The sequence below is a fragment of the Bombus pyrosoma genome, linkage group LG6 (genome assembly GCF_014825855.1).
Source record: "Bombus pyrosoma isolate SC7728 linkage group LG6, ASM1482585v1, whole genome shotgun sequence".
Lineage (NCBI taxonomy): Eukaryota > Metazoa > Arthropoda > Insecta > Hymenoptera > Apidae > Bombus > Bombus pyrosoma.
The window spans coordinates 7672782-7695098 of NC_057775.1; the positions used below are offsets into that span (position 1 = coordinate 7672782).

The 22317-nt window shown below is 33.0% G+C and overlaps 2 protein-coding genes and 1 long non-coding RNA gene across 4 annotated transcripts in view; 2 read left to right on the forward strand and 1 right to left on the reverse strand.

Annotated features, from left to right (window-relative positions):
- Positions 1-4604, forward strand: part of LOC122568766 (RNA polymerase II elongation factor Ell) — a 146664-nt gene extending 142060 nt beyond the window's left edge. Inside the window, exons 9-10 of the mRNA XM_043728913.1 lie at positions 41-218; positions 331-4604. Coding sequence (XP_043584848.1) covers positions 41-218; positions 331-549 — 397 coding nt within the window. The 3' untranslated portion in view covers positions 550-4604. The remainder of the gene's footprint in view (positions 1-40; positions 219-330) is intronic.
- An 11900-nt stretch (positions 4605-16504) lies between these two features.
- On the forward strand, positions 16505-18083 carry LOC122568767 (tetratricopeptide repeat protein 31-like). 2 transcript variants are annotated; one of them, XM_043728915.1, is made up of 5 exons: positions 16505-16742; positions 16947-17156; positions 17228-17381; positions 17460-17560; positions 17647-18083. In XM_043728915.1, the coding sequence occupies exons 2-5, from the start codon at positions 17007-17009 to the stop codon at positions 17887-17889; spliced, it is 648 nt and encodes a 215-aa protein (XP_043584850.1). In that variant the 5' UTR covers positions 16505-16742; positions 16947-17006; the 3' UTR covers positions 17890-18083. The 2 variants fall into 2 exon arrangements, with proteins under 2 accessions (XP_043584850.1, XP_043584849.1); XM_043728914.1 differs by having other exon boundaries at positions 16510-16732.
- On the reverse strand, positions 18001-22262 carry LOC122568772. Its single transcript, XR_006317196.1, has 2 exons — positions 21923-22262; positions 18001-21843 (listed from the first exon to the last, which is right to left on the reverse strand). It is a non-coding gene; the product is annotated as an uncharacterized LOC122568772 (long non-coding RNA).
- Between the last annotated feature and the right edge of the window lie 55 nt (positions 22263-22317).

The window sequence follows — 22317 nt, forward strand, 5'->3', positions numbered from 1 at the left end:
AAAATATACCTCGGTGTACTTACGCTCGAATTTCTTACAGGTATTATACGACAATAAGCAGTACGGAACAGAGAAGACGTTACAAGGCGGAATTCAATGCTGATTACGAGGAATATCGAAGGTTACATGCTCAAGTGGCGAAAGTATCTAAACGTTTTACGCAGCTTCAAGATCGTTTGAAACGAGAAGAAGCGTGTGGAAATTGGGACGAATACCAGGTACCGTATCGCTTGTAAATAATATACAAGACACAATGATGCTATATCGCAAGAAGCATTGTTACAATGGAAGATGTAACAATTTTATTTATATGTGTTTTGTGTTTTACAGGAAATACGGCAGCAAATTCTTGATCAGTACAATGAGACTAAAAGCGATCCTAAGCATAAGGAAACGAAACGCCGTTTTCATTACTTGCATGAAAAGCTAAGCCACATCAAGCGACTGGTATTGGAATATGACACGCAGAACTGTGGTGGCATGGTAACTAACAGCAGCAACGTCGCTGGTAGCAACGACATAAAAGAAATGGATAGTTTGCACTACTGACACAAACTGAAAAGGCCGCTTTTTACTCTCTACCTTTTTTCGGTTGTCGGTATGCTATTATCTTCAGTGTCGAAGAATTTGCATTTTCTCGGCATGTTCCAAGGCTGATCTAAAACGGTCCACATGGTTCCTGAGTTGTATCGCCGAAAACAAAGTCAAGTACTCTCTGAACCGGGGTTGCGAGGATATATATATATATATATAAATATTTATATATATAAACTCGTATATCACGAAGAACCTTCAATGCTGTTGCTGAAAAAATTTGCGTGTAAGTCGAGGATCTCTCTTCTGTAACTGATTTGTGCGCGCGACTGTGATGATCTCTTCGACTTACGTTGTGTGATCGTGAGCGATCATCGGGATACGCTTGCGTGCTACTTCGACCAATGGTAACCAGATTGATAAAGGATCTTTTTAACGACAATCGGTACAATTTGAAGGGAAAGAAGAAGTATAAGAATAATGGAAATAAAAGAAGAAAAAGCCAGAAGTCCATCCGAGAAGGGAGAGAGAGAGAGAGAGAGAGAGAGAGAGAGAGAGAAAGAGAGAGAACAATGAGGAAAAAGGGCATTCGCGGAGAGCTAGATATGTATGCGTGAACTGAAAAAACATAGACACGTTTTTTCTTGAGAAGAAAGAGCTCTGTCCTCGAATGGAAGATAGGAAGAAGAAGAATAGGGAAAAAACGAAGAAAGAAGACAATTGAGAAAAAAGTAATTAACTCTATATAATTAGTTACTTACCGTGCACACGTCCAGGTGCGCACTTCCAGGTGTGTCGTCCAATTTAACATTAGATTAAAAACAAAAAGAAAAAATCGACAGTGCGAATGCGAGAACAGGGTCCAAAAGGTAGTAAAGGGCTTATCACGTGCCACGTCCTGAGGACACTGCGTTTCTTTTTCCGTCGGAAGGAAAAAGGAAGGAGACTAGCACAGAGACTGTCCACGAGCTGCCGGGAATCGTATATATGATCTGCTGCTCGCCATTTTCTTTCTTTCTTTCTTTCTTGTTCTCTTTGTTCCTCCATTTATGATTATCTTTTTTTTTGTGTCTTTCTTTTTATCTTATTTCTTTGTTCTCATTTGTCTTGTTAAAGAAAGAACAAAGGGAATCCTTAACTTTTTCCGCTAAGAGAGAGAGACTATGTTATATGCATCGTAAGGTTAGAACGATTCTTTGTTACTTCTTCGTTCTCTTTTTTGTTTCTTCACCATACGACCCATTTCTTATATCAGGGACTCGGTCGGTGTATCTTGACTTAATAGGCAAAAGAATGACATAACTTGGGAATCTATCTTGTAACAATTAAAACGAAAAAAAAAAGAAATAATAAGCGTAATAAAACAAAAGAGAGGAAGGATGAGAATACGTTAAGCACTCTTTTTAGAATTATCTGCCATAAAGTGATATAAGAAAGAAAATAAACCAACGGTTAGCTATGGCCGCACTTTGCGTTTCAGATATCCACGAAAGAAGCAGAATTGAAGTTTAGGAAAATGAGAATGAGACGAAACATAAAACTGGCTTCGTTCCTTCCAAATCACACGATCGCTCGTAGTGGTTCCAGTTGTGTGTATCGTTATGCTAGGATACATCCGTTTTATACGATTTCATAACTGTTGTTAGTCATTGAAAGGCAGATGGTACTGAGCCATCACCGATATGAAATGAAAAATATTTAACAAGCAGCAAATTAAAACCCCCCCCAAAAAAGAGTTAAAGTAAATTATAAATGAAATAAGAAGAAAAACGGTAAGATCGAAATATTAAAAACGAACAAGTATCATATAGTAATAATTAATCGTCGTCAGCGATAAATATAATATACAGTGCGTTGTACAGTATACGCCAATTTATTATACGTACGAATGAATACCTTCTTCGTATAATTATTATTATTATTATTATTATTATTATTATTATTATTATGACAGATACTATTAATATAATTATTGATGCTATTACTACTATTATTGTTCGGATAGTTAGAGAGATAGATACAATTCGAAACCTTCGTTGGAGAACCTGCAGTTACTGAACGAAGGAATCAAAGAAAGATATATTACATATATCAAGCCAATTTCAATTTTCCATTGAATATGTAACGAAAGTTTATGATGTTAATATTTATAACATCCTTTTGTCTGTTTACTATGATATCATACATAGTAATTTTAAACGTATCCTTTTTCATTCTCATTCTTTTGTCTCTTTTTCTCTTCTTCAAGACGATTTGTATATAAGATGTGTGTCTTTCTACTTCACGCTTGCTTTGTTTCACATTAAGTAAACATTTGCAGTTATTTGTGAGTGTTTTGTGATAGGAAGTGAAGAAAGTGAAAGACGGTGATAAAGAGGAAGGGAACTTGACTCGTATTAACTCGGTATATTGCGCATATATCGTCGTTTGTATGAATGAAATATAATACTTAAAAAGTTTTTAAATATTAATGTATAGAACTTTACACTCTTACAAGATACGTATTTCGACTTTTCTCTTTCACTTAGTTAATTATTCTAAAGTATAAAAAAAAGATATTAATTCGTAAATACTTTGTGTTACAAGTTTTAATATTTAAATCATTTGATAGCAGCTTTTTCTGATATATCGCAGATCTATACAAAATCAGTTTAAAAAATTACCCATTTAATATGATGTTTTGTTCATTTTTTTTTTAAACGTAATACGAGTCTTTTCTTTTTTGCTTTGTACATATTTATTTAGCTTCGTAGAAATTTAATTTGAAATTTATTAATATCAATTGATCGAAAATCATTTAGTTGTTACGGTTCTTTTTTTCTGAAAATTAGAATATTAATAATGAAATGTAAAACTAAGTTTGTTTTAAACGAAAAGGAAAGTCTGTATTTTAGTTTTATCGAGATATTATCGTGCATCGTAACTTGCGCGTCTAGTTCTCTTTTTTTGTTTTTGTTTTTAACAAATTAAATATCCTATTTGTAATCAGTTTATTTACTGACGAACATCGCTCGATGTTTTTGATCGTCAATAATTTTAAAGAAAATACAAGTAAATTGCATATAAACGATTAGAATTCTATGTGTTAAAGGTCTTTGCGCCTTAGTAACTTAATTTAGTTGTTGTATTTTTAAAAAGACATACCTTTATCGTAGTCTTTTAGTACATTGTAGAATAATTAATTATGTTTGAACTTGTGTGCAACGCAAGGTTTCATTGTATTAGCTTAAATTTATTAGTAATATAAAATATTGTTTCCATCGACAAAAAATATTTTGAAGCAAAGAGAAAAAAAAGAAGTTTTGACTTTTTTATTTCCCATTTTATAGAGATTCTTTGTTTGCTACTCTTAAAACTCTCTGTGCAATGTGTTTCGCTCTTTTTATGTACTATATTTATGTTGAGTGGCAGAATTAATGAGAGGAAAGTACGCAAAGTTACTAAATATATTATAACCTAAATTTCTAGAAACCTCGATTTGAAAAATGCATTTGATGCGGTCGAGGAGAAAAAGAAAAACGAGAATAATGAATGATAATTTTGAAATGTTAGATGATGTCTTGTTATGAGAAAAGAGAGGTAACTGAGCGCTGCTAGAATATGAATGGCACAGTGTTGACAAGTATTTTCTACTGATTGCAACGAATTTCTAAAATGCAAAACAACACGAAAAGAGCCTGTTTAGAGTAAAATAATTTAACCTATTTTTATATATAAAAATATACGTATAAGTAAATAAATGAATAAGCAAATAAATTAAATAAAAAATTAATTAATTAATTAATTAATTAATTAATTAATTGATTAATATTATACATATATACGATTACAGAATCTATCGTGTGCGTGTTCATGAAGATAAATGAGAACTGTAAGAACATTAATATCGAAGTATATATGAATGTAACTAAAAGGTACGGGAAATCGTTAATATATGTCGTTGTGATTCGATTTGAACTACGATCAGTTCATTTGTAGATATAAATGATAGGGAATCTTATTTTTGCTCATTTTTTCCCCTTTGCATTTACAAAAAGAAAAAAATGTAATAAAAATTATAAAATAATTAATTTATGCGTTTCCTTTCACTCTCATTTCATTTACACTTCACTGCTTTTTATAGCGTAGCCGACGAATAACGGAGAGACAGAGAACGAAATTATAAAATTCAACAGGTATTTGCATAACGCGCAAAAGAAAAGAAAAGAAAAGAAAAGAAAAGAAAAAAAAAAGAAGAAAAAAGAGAAAAGAAGCTCCCGGCGTGTTTTTTCCAACACTGTCATGCTGTGCCATACATATCCACTTCGGTGTACGATGGTTCAGTAAAAAGTTTGTATCTGGGTTATGAATATTCCGACTTTCCTTTTTGTATTATATTCGCGCATTGATTATTAAACAAAAGAAATTATACGTAAGGATATTTTCAGACCATTCCTTTATTATAAATTTATAATAAACTTTGGAATGCAGTTGTTAAATTTAAAAATAATCCCGTAGTGGAGTAATAATCCAAGAAATGAAAGATTGGAATTATTAATTTACTTATAAATAAGTATCATATTGTTTAAGATTTTCCTTGATTTTTTTCGTTTAATTTTTTATTAACCTTATGTACAGTTATGTATGTACAGTTTTTCTCAAAATCCCACGTTCTTTTAGTCTAACAATCAACGCATGTACAAATAGTATCGATCAAGAGTGTAAAATATCCACCGATCATTCAGACATTGCAACGATGATAGTACACGTGAGAGCAGTCCATTATCTAATGGACGAATCGATGGAAGCGGAAAACAGAATGCACTAAAGAGACTGAACTAAAAGAAACTCGGCGCGTAAAGGAAATACCTAAAAATTCAAGTGCAACTTAAGTAAACCCTGCAATAAACGCGTTTCTAATTTGCGCCGCGTTTCTAACAAGAGAGTCGGTATACGTATATTCGACGGACTGAGATACTTAATGAGAGATGGGTGGAACAAGAACAGAGTATCTGTCAGAGAAGAATGGAACCATAATATCGAACTTGTCCTATGATCAGCATTTTCAGGATCGTGTAAACGTTTGAACGAACGACGAAACTGTCGGAACAAGTAGTATTTGTACAGAAAGTAATGTCTTTGCGAATGTAAGTGCTCTTAAAAATGCATTTGGTAACTCGTAACGATTAGTTCCGATTGCCGATAGCTCCGTTATCGGTTTCATTGCCAGAGCTTCGAACGTGAAGCAAACCTTTCGAGAAATTTCGTTATTATTACTATTCCTGCATTTTATTTTTCTTTATTTCCTTTACGTTGTATCAGATTTGATCCCTCAACATATTCGATAGAGAACATTCGATTAAGCTTCGTGCATATGCGTTCGCCGTTTGCGATGGCTAAGAACGCGTTTTAATATCGTCGAGTATGTTTAGGAGGAAAGATCGTATGACCAATACATGTCTTCGAAGTTAATAAATATAATTGACATTTAGATCAGTATTTCGCTTTCACTTTGTCATTTTCTTTCTCTTTATTTCCTTTTTTTCTTATCCTTCACTTTTTTTCTAAATATTAATCGTTATTCGATATCGTTAGATTTCACCGAGTTCGAAAACTTTCTTTCCATTGTGTTTCATTCGTCCTCGAACGAGCATAGTGCCTTCTTTTCATTCCGTTGCGAAGCACTCTCTACTCGGTGTTATCGGATAATGGTATATTCGCCTATATGTGTACTTGTATGTCTGTTTTCGTACCGTTTCCTACGAATTACGTACGTAAAGTGTGGTACGTATCTCTTTCTGTTCCCCTTTTCGGTTAGTTTCTCTAGTAATCTTTGGCACGACAGAATAATCACATACGGATCGTTGAACCGACGGAAAATCGCGATTCGATGATTCACGCTTTATCGCTGATCCTTGGAATCATATACGTAGTGTCTTACCATGTAAGTGTCATTGAGTGATATTTAACGCGAAATAAGGAAAGAGTAGGAGTCGAGGTTCTCGCAAATCAAAGTTTTCGACCACTATATATAAATTCTATCAATTATGACGCCTGCTCCAACTTTTCGTCTCTCTCTCTCTCTCTCTCTCTCTCTCTCTCACTCTCTCTCTCTCTCTTTTGATTTGTTCAAAGCTTAAGAATGAAAGAGAAAAGCAGAAAATCCAAGTGCCAATTTTAGCAAAGCGAGAGTAAATGACTATACATATAATATACATATAATATACGAAATATATATATACAATATATTTAGCGTAATTTTACGTACATTATTTCTTACGTAAACGATATTAATACGTACCAACGCTAATAAAGGAGGAAAAGTCTCAAGAATATCTTTGTTTTGACGTCGAAAAAAAAAAAAGGGAACTCGCTAAAGATATGCATTAACGAGCTTCGAAACCGCGTCATAGACAAAGAAAGAATCGTTTACTCCTCCTTGTTTCCTCCGTACTCACGGGGGAACGTATCATTATCGAAACAACGTACATTTAGATAAATTTTTAAAAAGAGAATTATCGTGTCTTAGACGAGAAAGTTGTATGGAGAACTGGGAAAGAAGTGAAACGGTGTACAGCGCATGGGTATTCAAAATTAAGTCCCTAAATAAATGTCATTGGTGTTTATCGATTTTTCTATACTTCTCACGGTCTCCCTTTCTCTTTCTAAATGTTGAATTGTTAATCGTCCAACGATTGGTAAAGTATCGCGAATGAGTTCTGCCAGTTTGTCAGCGTTTCGAATATTCTTCGAACATGGTCTCCGTAAACGAGGTCTCTTCTACTTTCGATTATTCTTCTCGCGAAGGGCTACAAAACTTGTCGGTGTTCCTGCTAGTAGAAAATTCCTCGTTATAGTACTTGGATGAAATTGAAAAACTTTTCAACAATCTGTGAACGTTTCATGAAAGTTTTCACTTGTTAAAGATTGACTACGTTTTAAATGTTACTTAAAATGTACTATAAAGTGAATATAATAAAAGTGTAATACCATTAAGAGGAAAAAAAAAGGTTAATTTAAAGGTAAAATTAACATTAAAGTATTTATAAAATTTCTCTGGCTCCAAAGAAACGAAGAAAATAGCGCAGCAGAGATTAAAAAATTTGAACGTTTATTATGTACTACTGGAAGTTTATTTTCGTTAATCGATATCGTTTATCGTGATTTTCCTTTGATTAAATTCACATTAAGATACAGAACAAGGTTAATGATAAGTTACATACATCAGTTTTTTCTTCCATTCTATGTCTTCACTGCCTCTTTCGGCCGTCCTGGCACAACAGACAAAATTTCTCATTATATAACGACTCATGAATGTACTGTTCCATCGTAATCGAAGCGTAGCCAAGCGAAAAGGACGATTCAAACAGAAAATCAAAACGACTCGTAAGACTCAAACGTCTTGCCGTAACCATGAAAAGCGTATTATCTTTACGAGAAAAGGTATTCAGTTTTAATGGTTATTTGTAAAATATACAAAGTTTGTACTACTTTGAAGTCCCTCGCCAGAATATTTTAAGCAACAGGTGATTTATCATCAACGTCCATTGAAAATTTAGGCGACACGGTGTTCAGAGTAAAGTAGAATTTTTTGCGTGAACTTGCCTTTTGTCGGCTCAATGCGCGTGATTTATCAGAAAATACAAAACAAATAAATCATCGAATTTTGTAGTGGACCTTAATCCTATTTAAAATACGATAAACTGTACTTAGCAATAGATTTATGAAATCGTTATAATATTTTTAATTTAAGTTCGTTATTGTAATAACTTAACAGGTATTTTTGTTAGGTAACACACGTTATGTTTATAGATTGAACAATAAATAATATTTGGTCATTACTTACGATCGTTATGATATAAAAATATTATATTCGGAATAGGAACACCACCTCGCCGTTAATGACCTCGAAATATGTTGTCAAAGTGAGCATATCATCATTAATACTACACGTATTATTTAACAATTTATTTCATACATTTTTATTCTCTAAACCATTTTTCAAGGACGTTTAGGAATATTCGTTACCTTTCTGACCAATTGTAGATCAGAATAAAGTGCAAATTCCAAATCGATTCCAAATATCCATCGATTCATCGAAAATTATTTCGCGCTGACGTTGCTGACTACCTGAAGGCGATCGGATACTATTCTAACCTAACTTATAACATAATCTTCTTTTTTATTTATACGATGGTAAGAATAGTTCTCTCTCTCTCTCTCTCTCTCATTAATAAGCCATCGTAACCAAAAAATTGAAGTTTTTTTACGAACATTTTGCTAACTAAAGTCGGGCGACGGTTGTATGTATAGGAAAAAAGTTGTTTAGAATGTTGAATTTGACAACGTATCTCAAGCTCATTGGAATCAACAGGATCGTCCCTATTCCGAATAATTATCAAAAATATATGTGATTTAATTGTAATCGTAGATATTGAGTTATTAATTTTTTACTCTTTTCAACTTCAGTCTTAAAGTTGCAATTAAAAGACGGAAATATCAAACACAGTATGTAGCTATCTGGGTACACAATTCAGATCCGATTCCTGACTACACTATCCATCACTTTAAAACAGTACACATGAAAAGAACTAGTATCTCGGTGAAACATACATATCACGTTTTGATATATCATTCTTTTTGCGTGTTAGAATCATATAACAAACTTTCTAAGTCCATGTATACTATCCGGAAATAGTAAACCAAAGAAGATTACATGTTCGTATAAAAGAGGTTTCATTTCCGTTTATTTTTATCAATTCAGACAATTAAGTTGGAAAACATTCTACTTATATACGCGATACAGCGGAGTATGCCACTCCGAACGGAGCGAATTAAATAGTTTATTAATGGATATATAGATCGCGTAACTAGTTCGATATCGCGTGCATGCATACGTGTGATCGCCGGCAAAAAGAGAGTTCTGATCGCATTCTTTCTTTTTCGCTTGACACGTTAGGCGTGACGTACGTAATACACGTATTGTACGTACATAGTCTGTTGCATTGACATCATAGTTTCTCGTCGAAACACGATTTCAAATCATTACATGGCGAATGCTTTTTAAAAAGTACCGCGTACAACGAACAAATTTTCTAACGTTGCTTCTCGAAAGAAATATTCCCAACGAGTGCCTCGAATTAGATTCTTTTATCGTTACAACTTTTAAATCGTTTGCCATCGTTCGTAATAAAGAGGGGGAAGAGAGAGGGTAATCGTGAAAACAAACGATTGGACAAGAAAATGGGCATAAGCTGCGCCTGGAATTGTTGCTTAGTATTGTTATTATTTTTCTTCCCTGCTAACGTGGTAGCTGGCATTGCCGATGAGTGAGTTACCGGGTGAGCGTTAATACAGTAGTGCCTCATTAACTGGCCGTTGCTATCTCTATTAATCTTTGGAGAGAGCCTCTGGTGTTACGTATGCGAAATAACAACCAAATACGTCAGGTATCTGCATTTCACTCATATTTAACTGGTTATAAAAAGGAAGATACTGGAGACTTCTTAGAAGTATATCTTCCCCTATAATTGGTCAAATAAGATCCTGAGCCGTGGTTAATTAGCGAAGTACTACTGTAACGCGTCTGTTTATCGCGTAGTACTATATTTTTTGACTGTGATGTTAGAATCTTTGTAATGACGTAGGTTGCGTACAGATTTCGTTCGATGATGATTCAGTGTGGCGGAGTTTCTCATAGGCCGAAGACCTGTTTCGTCCGCGACACGATGCAATGGAACCTCATTTTGACCATCGCCATTTTCTCTTTTCGTTGATTCCATGTTTGTTGTCTGATTTCACACAGTGAATCGGAGTGTTAGTTTCTTTGATATGATGACGTGAAATGAATTGTTCGTTCGCCGTTGCCTTCAAATCGGATGATGAAATATACACAATATCGTGGAATGGATACACGCATTTCGCAATTCTCATAGCTTAATGAATGCGTTGAGTATATCAATAGAAGATAAATGATCTTTGAATTTTTTCCCGTATATGAGGTGGAAATAATATGACGCGATCGTAAATGGACCAATGTTCATTGATATAGTCATACTCAGGAACGCACCGTTTTCTAAAACTATTTTAAATCTTAAAGTGCAAACATTATTAATTTCCAAATCGAGATCTTTTATTAAATCTATATGACAATCTTTGTTGCTACTTGCTCAATAATAATTGTCATATGAAAAATGAATCTGTAATTGTTAAAAGTTATAACATATACACTTTTAAAAGAGATAAAAAGAGGTTAATATCTCACGTTTCTCAGAGAAGCTTGAAATCCTCATTTCCCAGAAAACGTTTTGAATTATACACTTGAAACAATGTAAATTAATAGCTCCTAATTGATTTTTCGTGCGTGTTATATCGTTTCCATCTGATACACACTGGAAATTAATAGTAAACATTATCACTATCACGACAAAACGTTGATGCCTGAGGTTTAGTTAATTATAACGACGCGTCGTACGAGCTGACCTTTGAGTATGTGCAAATCGATTTTTGCGAATGTGCAACGTAGAGAATATATATTGTTGCATAACCTTACCATAGAATTCGTGTTAATATTTGTGTATCGAGCATGTGTCGGGTAGAGGAGGAGCGACGTTTAAAATATATCTAAGAGGTTAGGTTGTAATGAATTCATCATTTTTCTGTACATAACGTTCATTAATCTTGAAGATCTATGCGATATTATTTGTATAGTACATGAATAACTTTAGGGGTACATATAGATATTGGATGACTTGAAACTTTACTCAAATACATCATGAAGCTTCCGAATTGAAACGAAAGAGATTCGACGAATATTTATTTTGTACCGGATAGTTGGTATTATTAGTAACATAGTATATCGATCGATAATAACTTCAAAACCAAATACAAGTAATACTCGATCTTTTTCGTTTGATAATTCTTTTCGTCCCGTTGTATCGAGGTCTTCGAGGAACTTACCCAATTGTGAAAACCTTCTATTGCCATGAAATACTTGTGCGGGGAACGAAGTCTCGGGCTAAACGCAAAAGAGGAAGCTTCGTGATACGCGAAAAAGAGAAAGTACAGAAAACGCGTAATGACTAAAGATCACGTATGACTGCGCACAATATTTTGTAACGGTGAAGAACATCAGAAGAAGTCATGAAGAAGGACGAAGAAACATGATTTTTATTACCCATATCAAACTAAGGGTTAGCTCGTAGAGATAGTAGAAAAGTAACAGCAAAAATAAAAAAAAAAAAAATAGCAAAACGAATAATAACAAAAAATCAGGGACCGATGTCGTAATCATAAAAAAAATGTATCAAATTCGATTTCGTCGGCTTCAATGACGAGGAATACGACGATAATTGCCTTTTGTTCATAGGACGATTACGAAACCGATCCCTCGCTATGTACTATCGAGAAACACAAAAAATATGTATTGCATACTATCAGGGAAGTGTTCTCTAAGTGCTTATTAAGTATGTATGTATATCACCTCGCATACTCGATGACTGAATCGATTTATAGAATACGGTGACTTAAGAAAACGTATGAAAGGCAGCATGACCGCTTCGGCAGCTTTCATTGTCCTTGTAAGGACAACCTCGTCCTTACCGATCGAGGTCAATATTGTCTTTCGACGATCGAAAACGAGCGATTCCTTTCCATTATCTGTGAAAATGAAGAGGAACAGAGGGAATAGAATGACGACGACGACGAATATAGAAGAAGGAACGAAAAGCGTTGTTTTTCCTATTCTCTTCTTTTTTATCTCTTTCCTTCGGTTTGCACTCGTGTAGGTCCGACATGACGAGTAAAAATGGAGGTACAACAATCATACACACAATGCGCAAAATACGCAGGTATACAACACAGGGCGGTTGGACGATCCGACGGGAACGATTGTCTCGTGGATAGGTGTATAATGTAACCCGTGACTCTTTTTATTGACGACGACTGCATTGCCCCCCCTGACAAAGGCTTGTATATTCATTATATAGTTGTATTTGCGATTATTACCTATGCATATATATAGTATATATATACAAAGGCAAATGGATGTGGATAGAGAGAAGAATTTAAATATTGTTGGCGAAGAATGATGAACGTGATGAACGACCGCGTGGAACATTATCGATAACGGAAGAAAACGATTTAAATCGATTTATAAACGATTATAAATGGAAGAAGTGATGCGTCGTATATCCCTTTCCGATTACCTGAACAATCACGAGAAACACGGCAGGGGGAAAGGAAGAAACAAGATCCATTCTTTCTTCCTCTGTTGATTATATTCCAATTCGCTTCCTTTTTCTCGTCAAACTCCTCGTTTCTTCTTCCGCTAATTATTGCAATTACTATTACTATTATTGCTATTACGATAACTATTATTATTACCATTCATTATTATTATTAATGTTATTACGTACATATGTTAACCTTTCGATTGAGTTATCTTCGAGTTTTACATTGGGACGTGCAATGTTGCAGCATTTTGAAATCAATGTTCAATTCCAAGTGCAAATAACCCGTTGTAAAAATTATCAATGATTAATTGTCAAGTCGTATCGACGTCAGTAGCTGAAATCCTGACACCGTACAGTGAACTTCATATTCAATAATGTAATTAAACAACACGAAACATTCGGCATCTGTAAGTTCATCGAAAGTGCAAAACGAGTATCGATTATCTGAATTGTTTGACCGATTGTTTGCATTCTGTAAACGTATTGCAAGCACCTAAATCGAGTAGTTGTTCATTGAATCATATCATTCGAATAGCGCAAGCAGGTGTTTTAATCAAAAAGTATAACAGTCTAGATAACGCTCGTGTGATTGTTGCCTTATGCGAGCGTGTATATATTATCTCTGCAATATAATGTTCCGTAGTAGCTGTGGCTGTTCGGGATACGTCGCACGAAGTCATTAGGGGATCGTTCGCTAAAACATGAAGTTGTCGCTCGATCAAACTTGCTCTATACTTGTGTCTCAATTTCGAACTAATAAAAACACTAGTATACCAGCGAAGTATTTCAGTTTTGATAGTTCTCATGATATGAATGAATGAATGAATACAACAATTTTTGTTTAAAACACTAAAAAAGGAAATATGTTAGTAACGATGTTAAGGTTATGTCTTCAGCTACTACTGAGATACATATACATAGACACGTAAATGAATTCAATGTCTAATGTCTAATTAATACCTAAAATAATGTATGTTCAACACAATTGAGTTCGATATTGGTAGACATTCCCCGTAAATATGATCGTGTAGCATCGTTGTAATGCGCGGAGTAAAGCGATCTCTCGTGTGTCCAAGAATTGAAACGTGCCTGGTAAGATGATCATAAATCGTCGACGAAGCATACAGCTTATAGTGTAGTAGTAGGTAGTAGCAACGAATACGGTATATCGGTGGAAAAAGAGCGAAAACTAGAGAGGAAGAAAGAGAAAGAGGGAGTGAGATAGAACTTGAGAAAGAAAAAGAGAGCAAAAGGCAGAGATCCCTTTTCTATGGTGGACTCTCCGGTTTGTTATTATCGGCGAGTGACGCACACAGAACCGAGACACTATTGCGCGAAACAACTTCCTCCACTTCCTGCTATGATTTTGTTTCACGCGTACTTCCGCCCGTTTCCCCCGCATGCTTCTTTCTGTTTTACTTGAGAGCAAAAGAAGAAGAAAAGTAAGAATCGTGCGTGTTAAATAAAATACGGAAAAGAAACGGTGAAAAAACGGGAAAGAAGTAAGAGAAGATGACGATGAGAGAACTTGCGAGCGTAATGGAGATATGATTGACGCATAAAAAGAATGATGATGCTCTTTTTGCCGAATGAAGAGAAAGAGAGCGAGTATGTCAACAAATTTTAATATATATATATAATTATATATGTATACATATAATATATACATATAATGTATACATATATAATTATATATTATATATGTATGTATTATGGTACATTGTGTTTTTTTCTTGATGACGACTACTGCTTAACGATTTATTGATTACGACGACGATTATGGTGACAACTATATGAGAGAATGTAGACGGAGTATGTATAAAATGTATTTTAAGCGTGAACAAAACAAATATCAATTTACACTTACAATTTACAGTAACGAATAACAATACTGATGTGGGTTGTGCATAAGGAAACAAAAGAAAAACAAAAAGGAAAAAAAAGTTGAAAAGCGTATCGTAACACGGCGAATGGAGAATCGGATCGACTCAACGATCGAATCGCGCACGTGATTGCGCGTAGAAAACGAGTTTTCGTCCCGGTGCGGATTCATCTCTTTCCTGCTTGTTCTTTTTTGTTCTGTTTTGTCGCGTTCTGCGTGCATACTTAAATCATCCTGTTCTCACTTAAGTCAACCGTATTCCATTGTATCCGACAAACTTGCGTAACATTGTTTCAAAATCAGTTAATTTCTTTGTTGAGATTTGGTGAGAACAGGCAAGCGAAATTGGACGACTTCTAATTGATAAATGTGTTTTGTATTGAATAGTAATTATTTCTCAACATATATGTCTATTTCACAATTTGTTAATAATTTGCGTCTATTAAAAGAATGATGGAATAAAAAGAAAAAAGCACGCAGGGAAAAGTGGAAGAAAAAGGAACGTGCAGGTGAATAGGCGTTAGCAAATTAAAACAGGAGTGCCAAATCATCCGTGACTTCCGTCCCACTTGGGCAATAATAAGTACAGCAACTTGGCGAGAAAGCAAATGTTTGCCATTTGTCCTCCGATAATCGTAAGAATTCCTAATCTGTCCGCTGTATCGATTCTTTTTTTCATATTGTGCTCGAGAAATGGCCACTACATCCGTTATTTTCGCTAAGATTTATTCATGGCCGAAAATATCGTGATGATATATGTATTAGTAGAAGACGACCGAGCGAATGTCATCGAGTTAAGTCATCGAAAAAGAAAAAGAAATGAAAAATCGACCCGAAACTACGGTTTTACGATAAAGGTTATTGCTCTCGAGCGATCGATGTAAATAATCGATCTGGATAAAGTAATTTCGACACTCGCTATTAGTGCCTGTCGTTTCGTCGATAATCCGAATAGAGGTTCATTTCGTCATTAATGTCGAGAAACCTCAAGTTCCATTCGTCGAACTGACAAAAAATGAGCTCGTATTCGATTCTCCATTTACTATGAACGCTCTTTATTAAAAAATACAACGGCCGTGATTCATTTTGGCGGCTAATTAAGCAAAAAAAAAAACTAAAAAAACAAAAAAATATTTATTCAAACGACTTGCCAGTTTCGTTGCACAGTATACACGAAGTAGGTTCGAGCATACAAAAAAAAGTAAATAAATAAATCAATAATAACGGAAAGAGATCTATAGATTATGGATTAAATGAATGAGTTGCATAGTTATTTGAGATGTTTTACGAAATATCGATGTATATATTTTAAGTTTGTATTATAATGCCCCCACTTAATTTGTATGAAATGGAGAATTTCAAACATTAAAATGATGACAAAAAATATCTTTGTATTTCCTTTTCTATTTTTTCTTAGTTCTTATATTCTTTCGCCGTTGAACGTTCTGCATCACTCGAAATTCTTTGCAAACTTCTCTTGCATAAGTTTCATCGTACGTTAAGAGGAGTTGTATAAACATAACATAGATAAATAAGTTTATATCTTTATTTCGTTTTATCTTGATCTTACATTATATGTACATAATCTAATTTAATAATCAAAAATGTTTCTCATCGAAACGTACGTATAAGCATAACCTTTTATTGACAACTATTCAATCGCCTTTTTAAGATCGTGTCACAAAATTATGCTCACTTTGTGAAAATTGTTAACTCATTTTTATACGGATGTCTCTTCAACAATATCCAATGGGAAAACGTCAAGTACCAGAAAGAATAGAATCAGCGTCTGTTCTTGTTCTAGTTAAACTCAACAAAGTACTACAGTTTGCAGCTGACGACCGCGACGACCGAGTAGAAGGCTTATGCGCAGTGCAGTATCACATGTCAATGCTCGCTGCGCATGTACTTACCGGTGAAAAAGTCATGGCAGGTGTTTCGGTTGGTTCTTATTGTTGACTATTTCTTATATTTAAATAACAGGTTACTTAGAACTTGCCCGAAGGACAATGATAACGCGTATGTTACATAATTTAAAAAACTTATTTTAAGTAACCGATTGCCAAAGTCATTGTAAATTATGTCGAACACACGGGAAGCAGAGGTAAGTATTTGTAAGTTTCATATCTGTATTTTAGTATTTACACTTTTTATTTGGTGATTACATAATTGTATTTATTGTTTGATAATCAGAATGTAAGATTTTATGATATAAATTGATACAGAATGTTATATTAATGATATTATGTTTTGTGAAAGAATTTATAAAGTTAACATTGCAGTGATTCACTTATTACATTATCTCAATTTCATTGAAGGTACAAATCTTTAAGGAACGCGGAAACGCGTGTGTGAAAGAACAAAAATATGAAGAGGCTATGTTTCATTACACTCATGCCATTAAACTAGATCCACAAAATTACTCCTTGTATAGTAATCGATCATTTGCATTTTTAAAATTACAACAATATCATTTTGCAATGGAAGATGCATTAATGACAATTCAATTAAAACCTGACTGGACCAAGGTACAAGAGTGCTTTTTATAAAACACTTCAATAAGTACATTGTAACATAAGTATATCAAAAATTTTTGTAGGGTTATTTTAGAAAGGCTGAAGTAGAGTCACAAACCTTCCGCTTCAGTGAAGCACTTCAATCTTACAATAAAGCTTTATCCTTTCAACCAAATGAACCAACGATTTTAGAAGCAATGAACAGAGTAACACAATTATTAATTAAAGACAAACGAGGTATAGCATTCAAGATATTCAGATAATTATAATGAAAATGTCTCATATGAGGTTTTAATATGGTAAATTATTTTGTAGCTGATCAACAAATACCCTGGCTTGGTGCTGGTGTTGGTATCATACTTGGAGTAATAGTTGTAATTGCTGATAATGTTTTTACAAATAAACCCACATTAATGGTATATGTATCAGTTTAATATTCTTAGAAATCAATGTTGAGATGAATACTTATAATGGTTATTTCATTTTTTTTCATTGGGTGCAGCATCCTTTCTTGATGGCCTTATTAACGATGTTTATAGCAATGCTAGGTTTTGGCATTGCAAAGGGATTCCGTTATTTTGTAAAGTGTCAAAGAAAATCACTTTTGGAACCTCCAACGGATCTCTTTGGTGGTAATAAAGAAGAATTTGATGATGTTGAAGCAGAAATGAATAACGAGAAGGAAAAGCATTCAAAATATAGTAAAGCACAAGCACGACAAAGATTCAGGAAAGGAAAATCGTAGTGTGCTTTGATACTAATGATATTAATAATGACTTACATACATTTTTATGTAAATTTTAAATTTATACACTTTCTAGCATCTCAAGAATGCACTAAATGTTTATGATCAATGTTATTGCATTGACAAAAAGTTTTATTGGTACTGTTTACATTTTATACTTCAGTTACTGTTAAACAATTTTAAAGTATTGAGAACGTGTGCCAGAATTTCTATATTTCCCTATATTTTATGTTTAGAAATTTTTTATATAGAGCAACATTTCCTAATTAATAATTGAGTCCATCTATTACAAATATAATATTTTAATCCTTTTGAGATGTATCACAGGAAATAAGGCTGCAATGATAATATAATTATTGGTAAGTTATGTAGTACAAATAATTCTAAATTTCAAATCATAAGATCTTTAATCGTTATATAAATTATATCAATATTTAAAAATATGAAATGTTTCAATTTTGATAAATATTGGCGAAAAGTAATTTATGCCATTTATACTATGTCATAGTCATATCGTAGAATCAAATAATTGAAACACATTACCTTTATCTGATTCATACAACGAATATCTTATTCTTAATATAAAGAATAATTATTTACACTCAACTTTTTACACTACTTGTCACAATAAACATAAGAAATATTCTAACTAAATATAATCAATTGCATAACAACTGTTTAATTTCTTGTTTGATATAATAACCAATGAAAATTCAGAATTTCTTAATATATGCATTTCATATACACGTATACAATAAACCATATTATTTAAATTTTAAACATTAAATATATTGCATACTATGTCTCTATTAAAAGTATGAATGTGCATAAGTTAAAACACAATTAATATTAAATTTCCCATATACACCTCTATAGAATTGTGTATATCTGTTTTATTTTAATGATTTTAGTAATTCAATACTGTTGCTAAGTATCCAAGAATTTTTAATATAGATATGACTAATAGTAAGCTTAATCTCATTAAGTTACTTCGTGAGGACTAATTATGTGCATAGATTATATATATAGATAGAAAAACGTGAATATTTAATAGTAACACTTAGAAGCAGAAATATTAGATTCAGGAATTTCATGTAATTATTTGATGTGCTTCTATTATTCTTTAATGTCGATTAGATTAAATTATTGAAATTTATCGAATTTTTTCGCGAACTAAGCTATTATTGTGTGACAATTACACTATATTATAACCCTTTGTAAATTAACCATTTTCCCGTACATCATTTTAAAATTAATCGGCTGAAATATGTATACATATTGTCACTAATATCGTATTTCACCTACGTAAAAACATGTAATTAGCAATTATACATAATAATGATAATTTTTTATTTAACCGCAATACATATACTATACTCAGTTCGATAAGCATCATTATATTATTCTTCCATTTATAACCCGTTATGCGATGAATTATCATATTAATTCCAATGTAACGAATCAATATCGTAGCAAATGCATGGCTGAATCTCTTGTAAATTAATTATTAACATTATTTATATATTATTCAACTACGAATATGATGAGAATACATTTTCGTGTACATTAAACCCGCGAAATTTTTGACATTCCATAGAAAAATGAAAAAAATAGAAAAAAGTTTTTATATTAAATATAATAAATACATCATATATATATTTAACAATACATATTGTTCAAAAATTATTATATGAATTCTTTAAATATAAAATTGTTATATACGAAATACAAAGAATACATACATATATGTATGTACAATATGTATCTGTCCTTAATGAAAGATGTTAGTGATACTAACACGTTTTTCTCAACCGCATTGGCTGTGCGCCAGGTGCTCCGAACTCAGTTATCCGTAGATCACTGAGAGCTCATTAAGTGCAAATTCAAATGTACAAGCTGTTACTTACTAAGTACATACATATTCTTTCAAATTATTTACGATGCATAGTATACAACAACGAATATAGATATATAATAGTTCTGTTGGCATAAAACATTTGAATGAATTGTAGAACATTGCGCGTCAGACTATTAGCACATGTTATCTTTTCTTGAATAAATATTAAATTTGCTTATACGTTTATACGTAATTGTAAGAGGTAATAAATATAACAGCGCGATAGATCACCGCAAGAAAGTTAATGAGATAGATCAAAGTTTATGATGCCTACATAATCTGTAAATTTTCATTGAAAAAATAATATTAATATATCAAGCAGTAGGTTTTTATAGAATATTAAAAAATCAATAACTTTGTTATAGAATAACGTTCTTTCATCTCCTAAAACGTTTAATCTATTTTTAACTCCTTATGACGTGTGAAATGATATAATCACTTGAACAAGTCGTAAATTTTACTAATGAAATTGAGATAAATTATTTTTACTATATTTTGGGTATGTTTCCCTCTTTTGTGTCTCCATCTTATATACGATCCTGATGACAGACTATTCACGGTACTCTCTTATGCGCATGCGTTCATTGACGTTTACAAGTAAGTAAGCAAGCATTGTACAATCGTAAAATGTTCAGCAGGGCTATTCCTCTTGGAACCTTCGAAGGGTATATATCTGAGTGTTTGATTAATAATATATAAAACCAAGCATTTTTTTTATCAAGTTTGTAAAAAGACTGATAATATACACTTTCTTATTTCGCTGTTTATTTCGTATTACAATAAAAAATATTAGTAAAATATGAAATAAAATATGAAATAAGATATGAAAGTAATATACATAGTTGAGTCATAGTTGAATAAATTAAAAATTAAACCAAGATATATTAGTACGCAATTTGAATAAAACCGTTTTTCTTTAATAAAATTTTCGTTACAACAATCATTTCAACGTCGAGTAGAAAGTTGTTTAAAAATCTCGTACATTAATATCTGTATTCCTAATTAACTTTTATTGCGATCCAACGCCACGAATCAACATATGTTGTTCAAATACTAAATTAAAACGATAAAAATCGAATACCATAACTCTTTTTTAATTTTATTTATTAATATCTATGAACTCGAAGCAACAGAGTTTCTACATCTGTACAAACTTAACAAGCTAGAGATGACCTCGAGTCGAATCATAACCAAATAACGAAAAAGTAATCGTAATAGGAAATGAAAATGAGTATGCATACGCATATGTGTATTAGAACAAGAAAGAGAAAGGAAAATGGGGTTATAGCACCACGGATACCTGGAGGAAAGCCTTATACATCGTAATGGAATGTCAGGTCCGTGGCTCCTGCACTTATTGGGGGTTAGGTTGACGTTGCACGAACGTATTGATGCGCAGAAATTCTATATACCCAGAGGATGTCTTTAATATATACGATTATAACTAATGCGCAAAATTCAAAGGCATCGCGTGACGTTTGGGTAACCACAAAATGACAGGAATTCGGAAAAGAACGTAAAGACGTTCACTAAATAACACGAGGAAACGAAGAGCGGGAAGCGTGGCCGGGGCACCCGATGCGATTAGTCGAGTACCTCTTCGTGCGTACAGATACGCGCATGCGCAGACACAAGGCGCAGGGATGTATCTACGATAAAGTAAATGGTAGACTTAAGTGTCACCAATGTAAACAATTTTCATAATTTTTGGCGTAATTCTTCCTATGAACTATGTTGTTTAAATATATGTCTCTCTATTTTTTAAAACATATGAATTTTTAAAGAAAGTTATATACATTTATTTACAAAATTTAATTTTTAATAGTTTCCAATTTTATAACAATGAGTGAGTTATTTTTATAAAGTTCTACGTAATTTGAAGTCAAGATGCCGATGACCTCGTGGTACCATTCTCACTTCCTACAAATTTATTATTGATTTTATTTTAACGACGTGTTATTCTATTTTACTTAGTCTTTAGAGTTAGATACTGTAATAGTTGCGTATACGAGTATGTACGTGTATCTTCTATTGTAAGTCTTATTGTTGACCTGAAACTTTCAAATGCATCCAGCGGTTTACTAGAATACATTAATATTTGTATTTCGTAACTTAACAATTCAAGTTGCAAAGAACCTTATTATTTTTCACTCGATTGTAATACTATTGTAACGCAAAGTGATATGTGCATATTAATGCATTGTACGTTACATCTGTTCCAATAACAATAAACATCAGTGTGTCTTTGCGTAATGAAGTATTTGCAATACAATTGTATGAATACATGCGTACATACAGTTCTATAGTCTGTACAAGAAAAAAATAATCAATACACGATCGTGTGACACCTGAAACGAACCGTTTAAACGCGGGAAGACTAAACCCTTTTGCACGAAGTTTGGCATAGTGAGTACACTGCTTCGAAGGTTCAGAGACACTTTGAGGTGACCGTCCTCTGGATGCACGCCTTTAATGAATACGTTCCTGTTAGTCGCACTACTTTTCTACGGTGTCCCCACCTATATCCATCA

What these genes read in the sequence shown, in the direction of transcription:
- LOC122568767 (XM_043728914.1), top strand. Translation starts at nt 16,709, where the DNA reads ATGTCGAACACACGGGAAGCAGAG. An exon ending in CGAACACACGGGAAGCAGAG is followed by an intron (nt 16,733 to 16,946) that starts GTAAGTATTTGT and finishes ATTTCATTGAAG; the next exon opens with GTACAAATCTTTAAGGAACG. An exon ending in TAAAACCTGACTGGACCAAG is followed by an intron (nt 17,157 to 17,227) that starts GTACAAGAGTGC and finishes AAATTTTTGTAG; the next exon opens with GGTTATTTTAGAAAGGCTGA.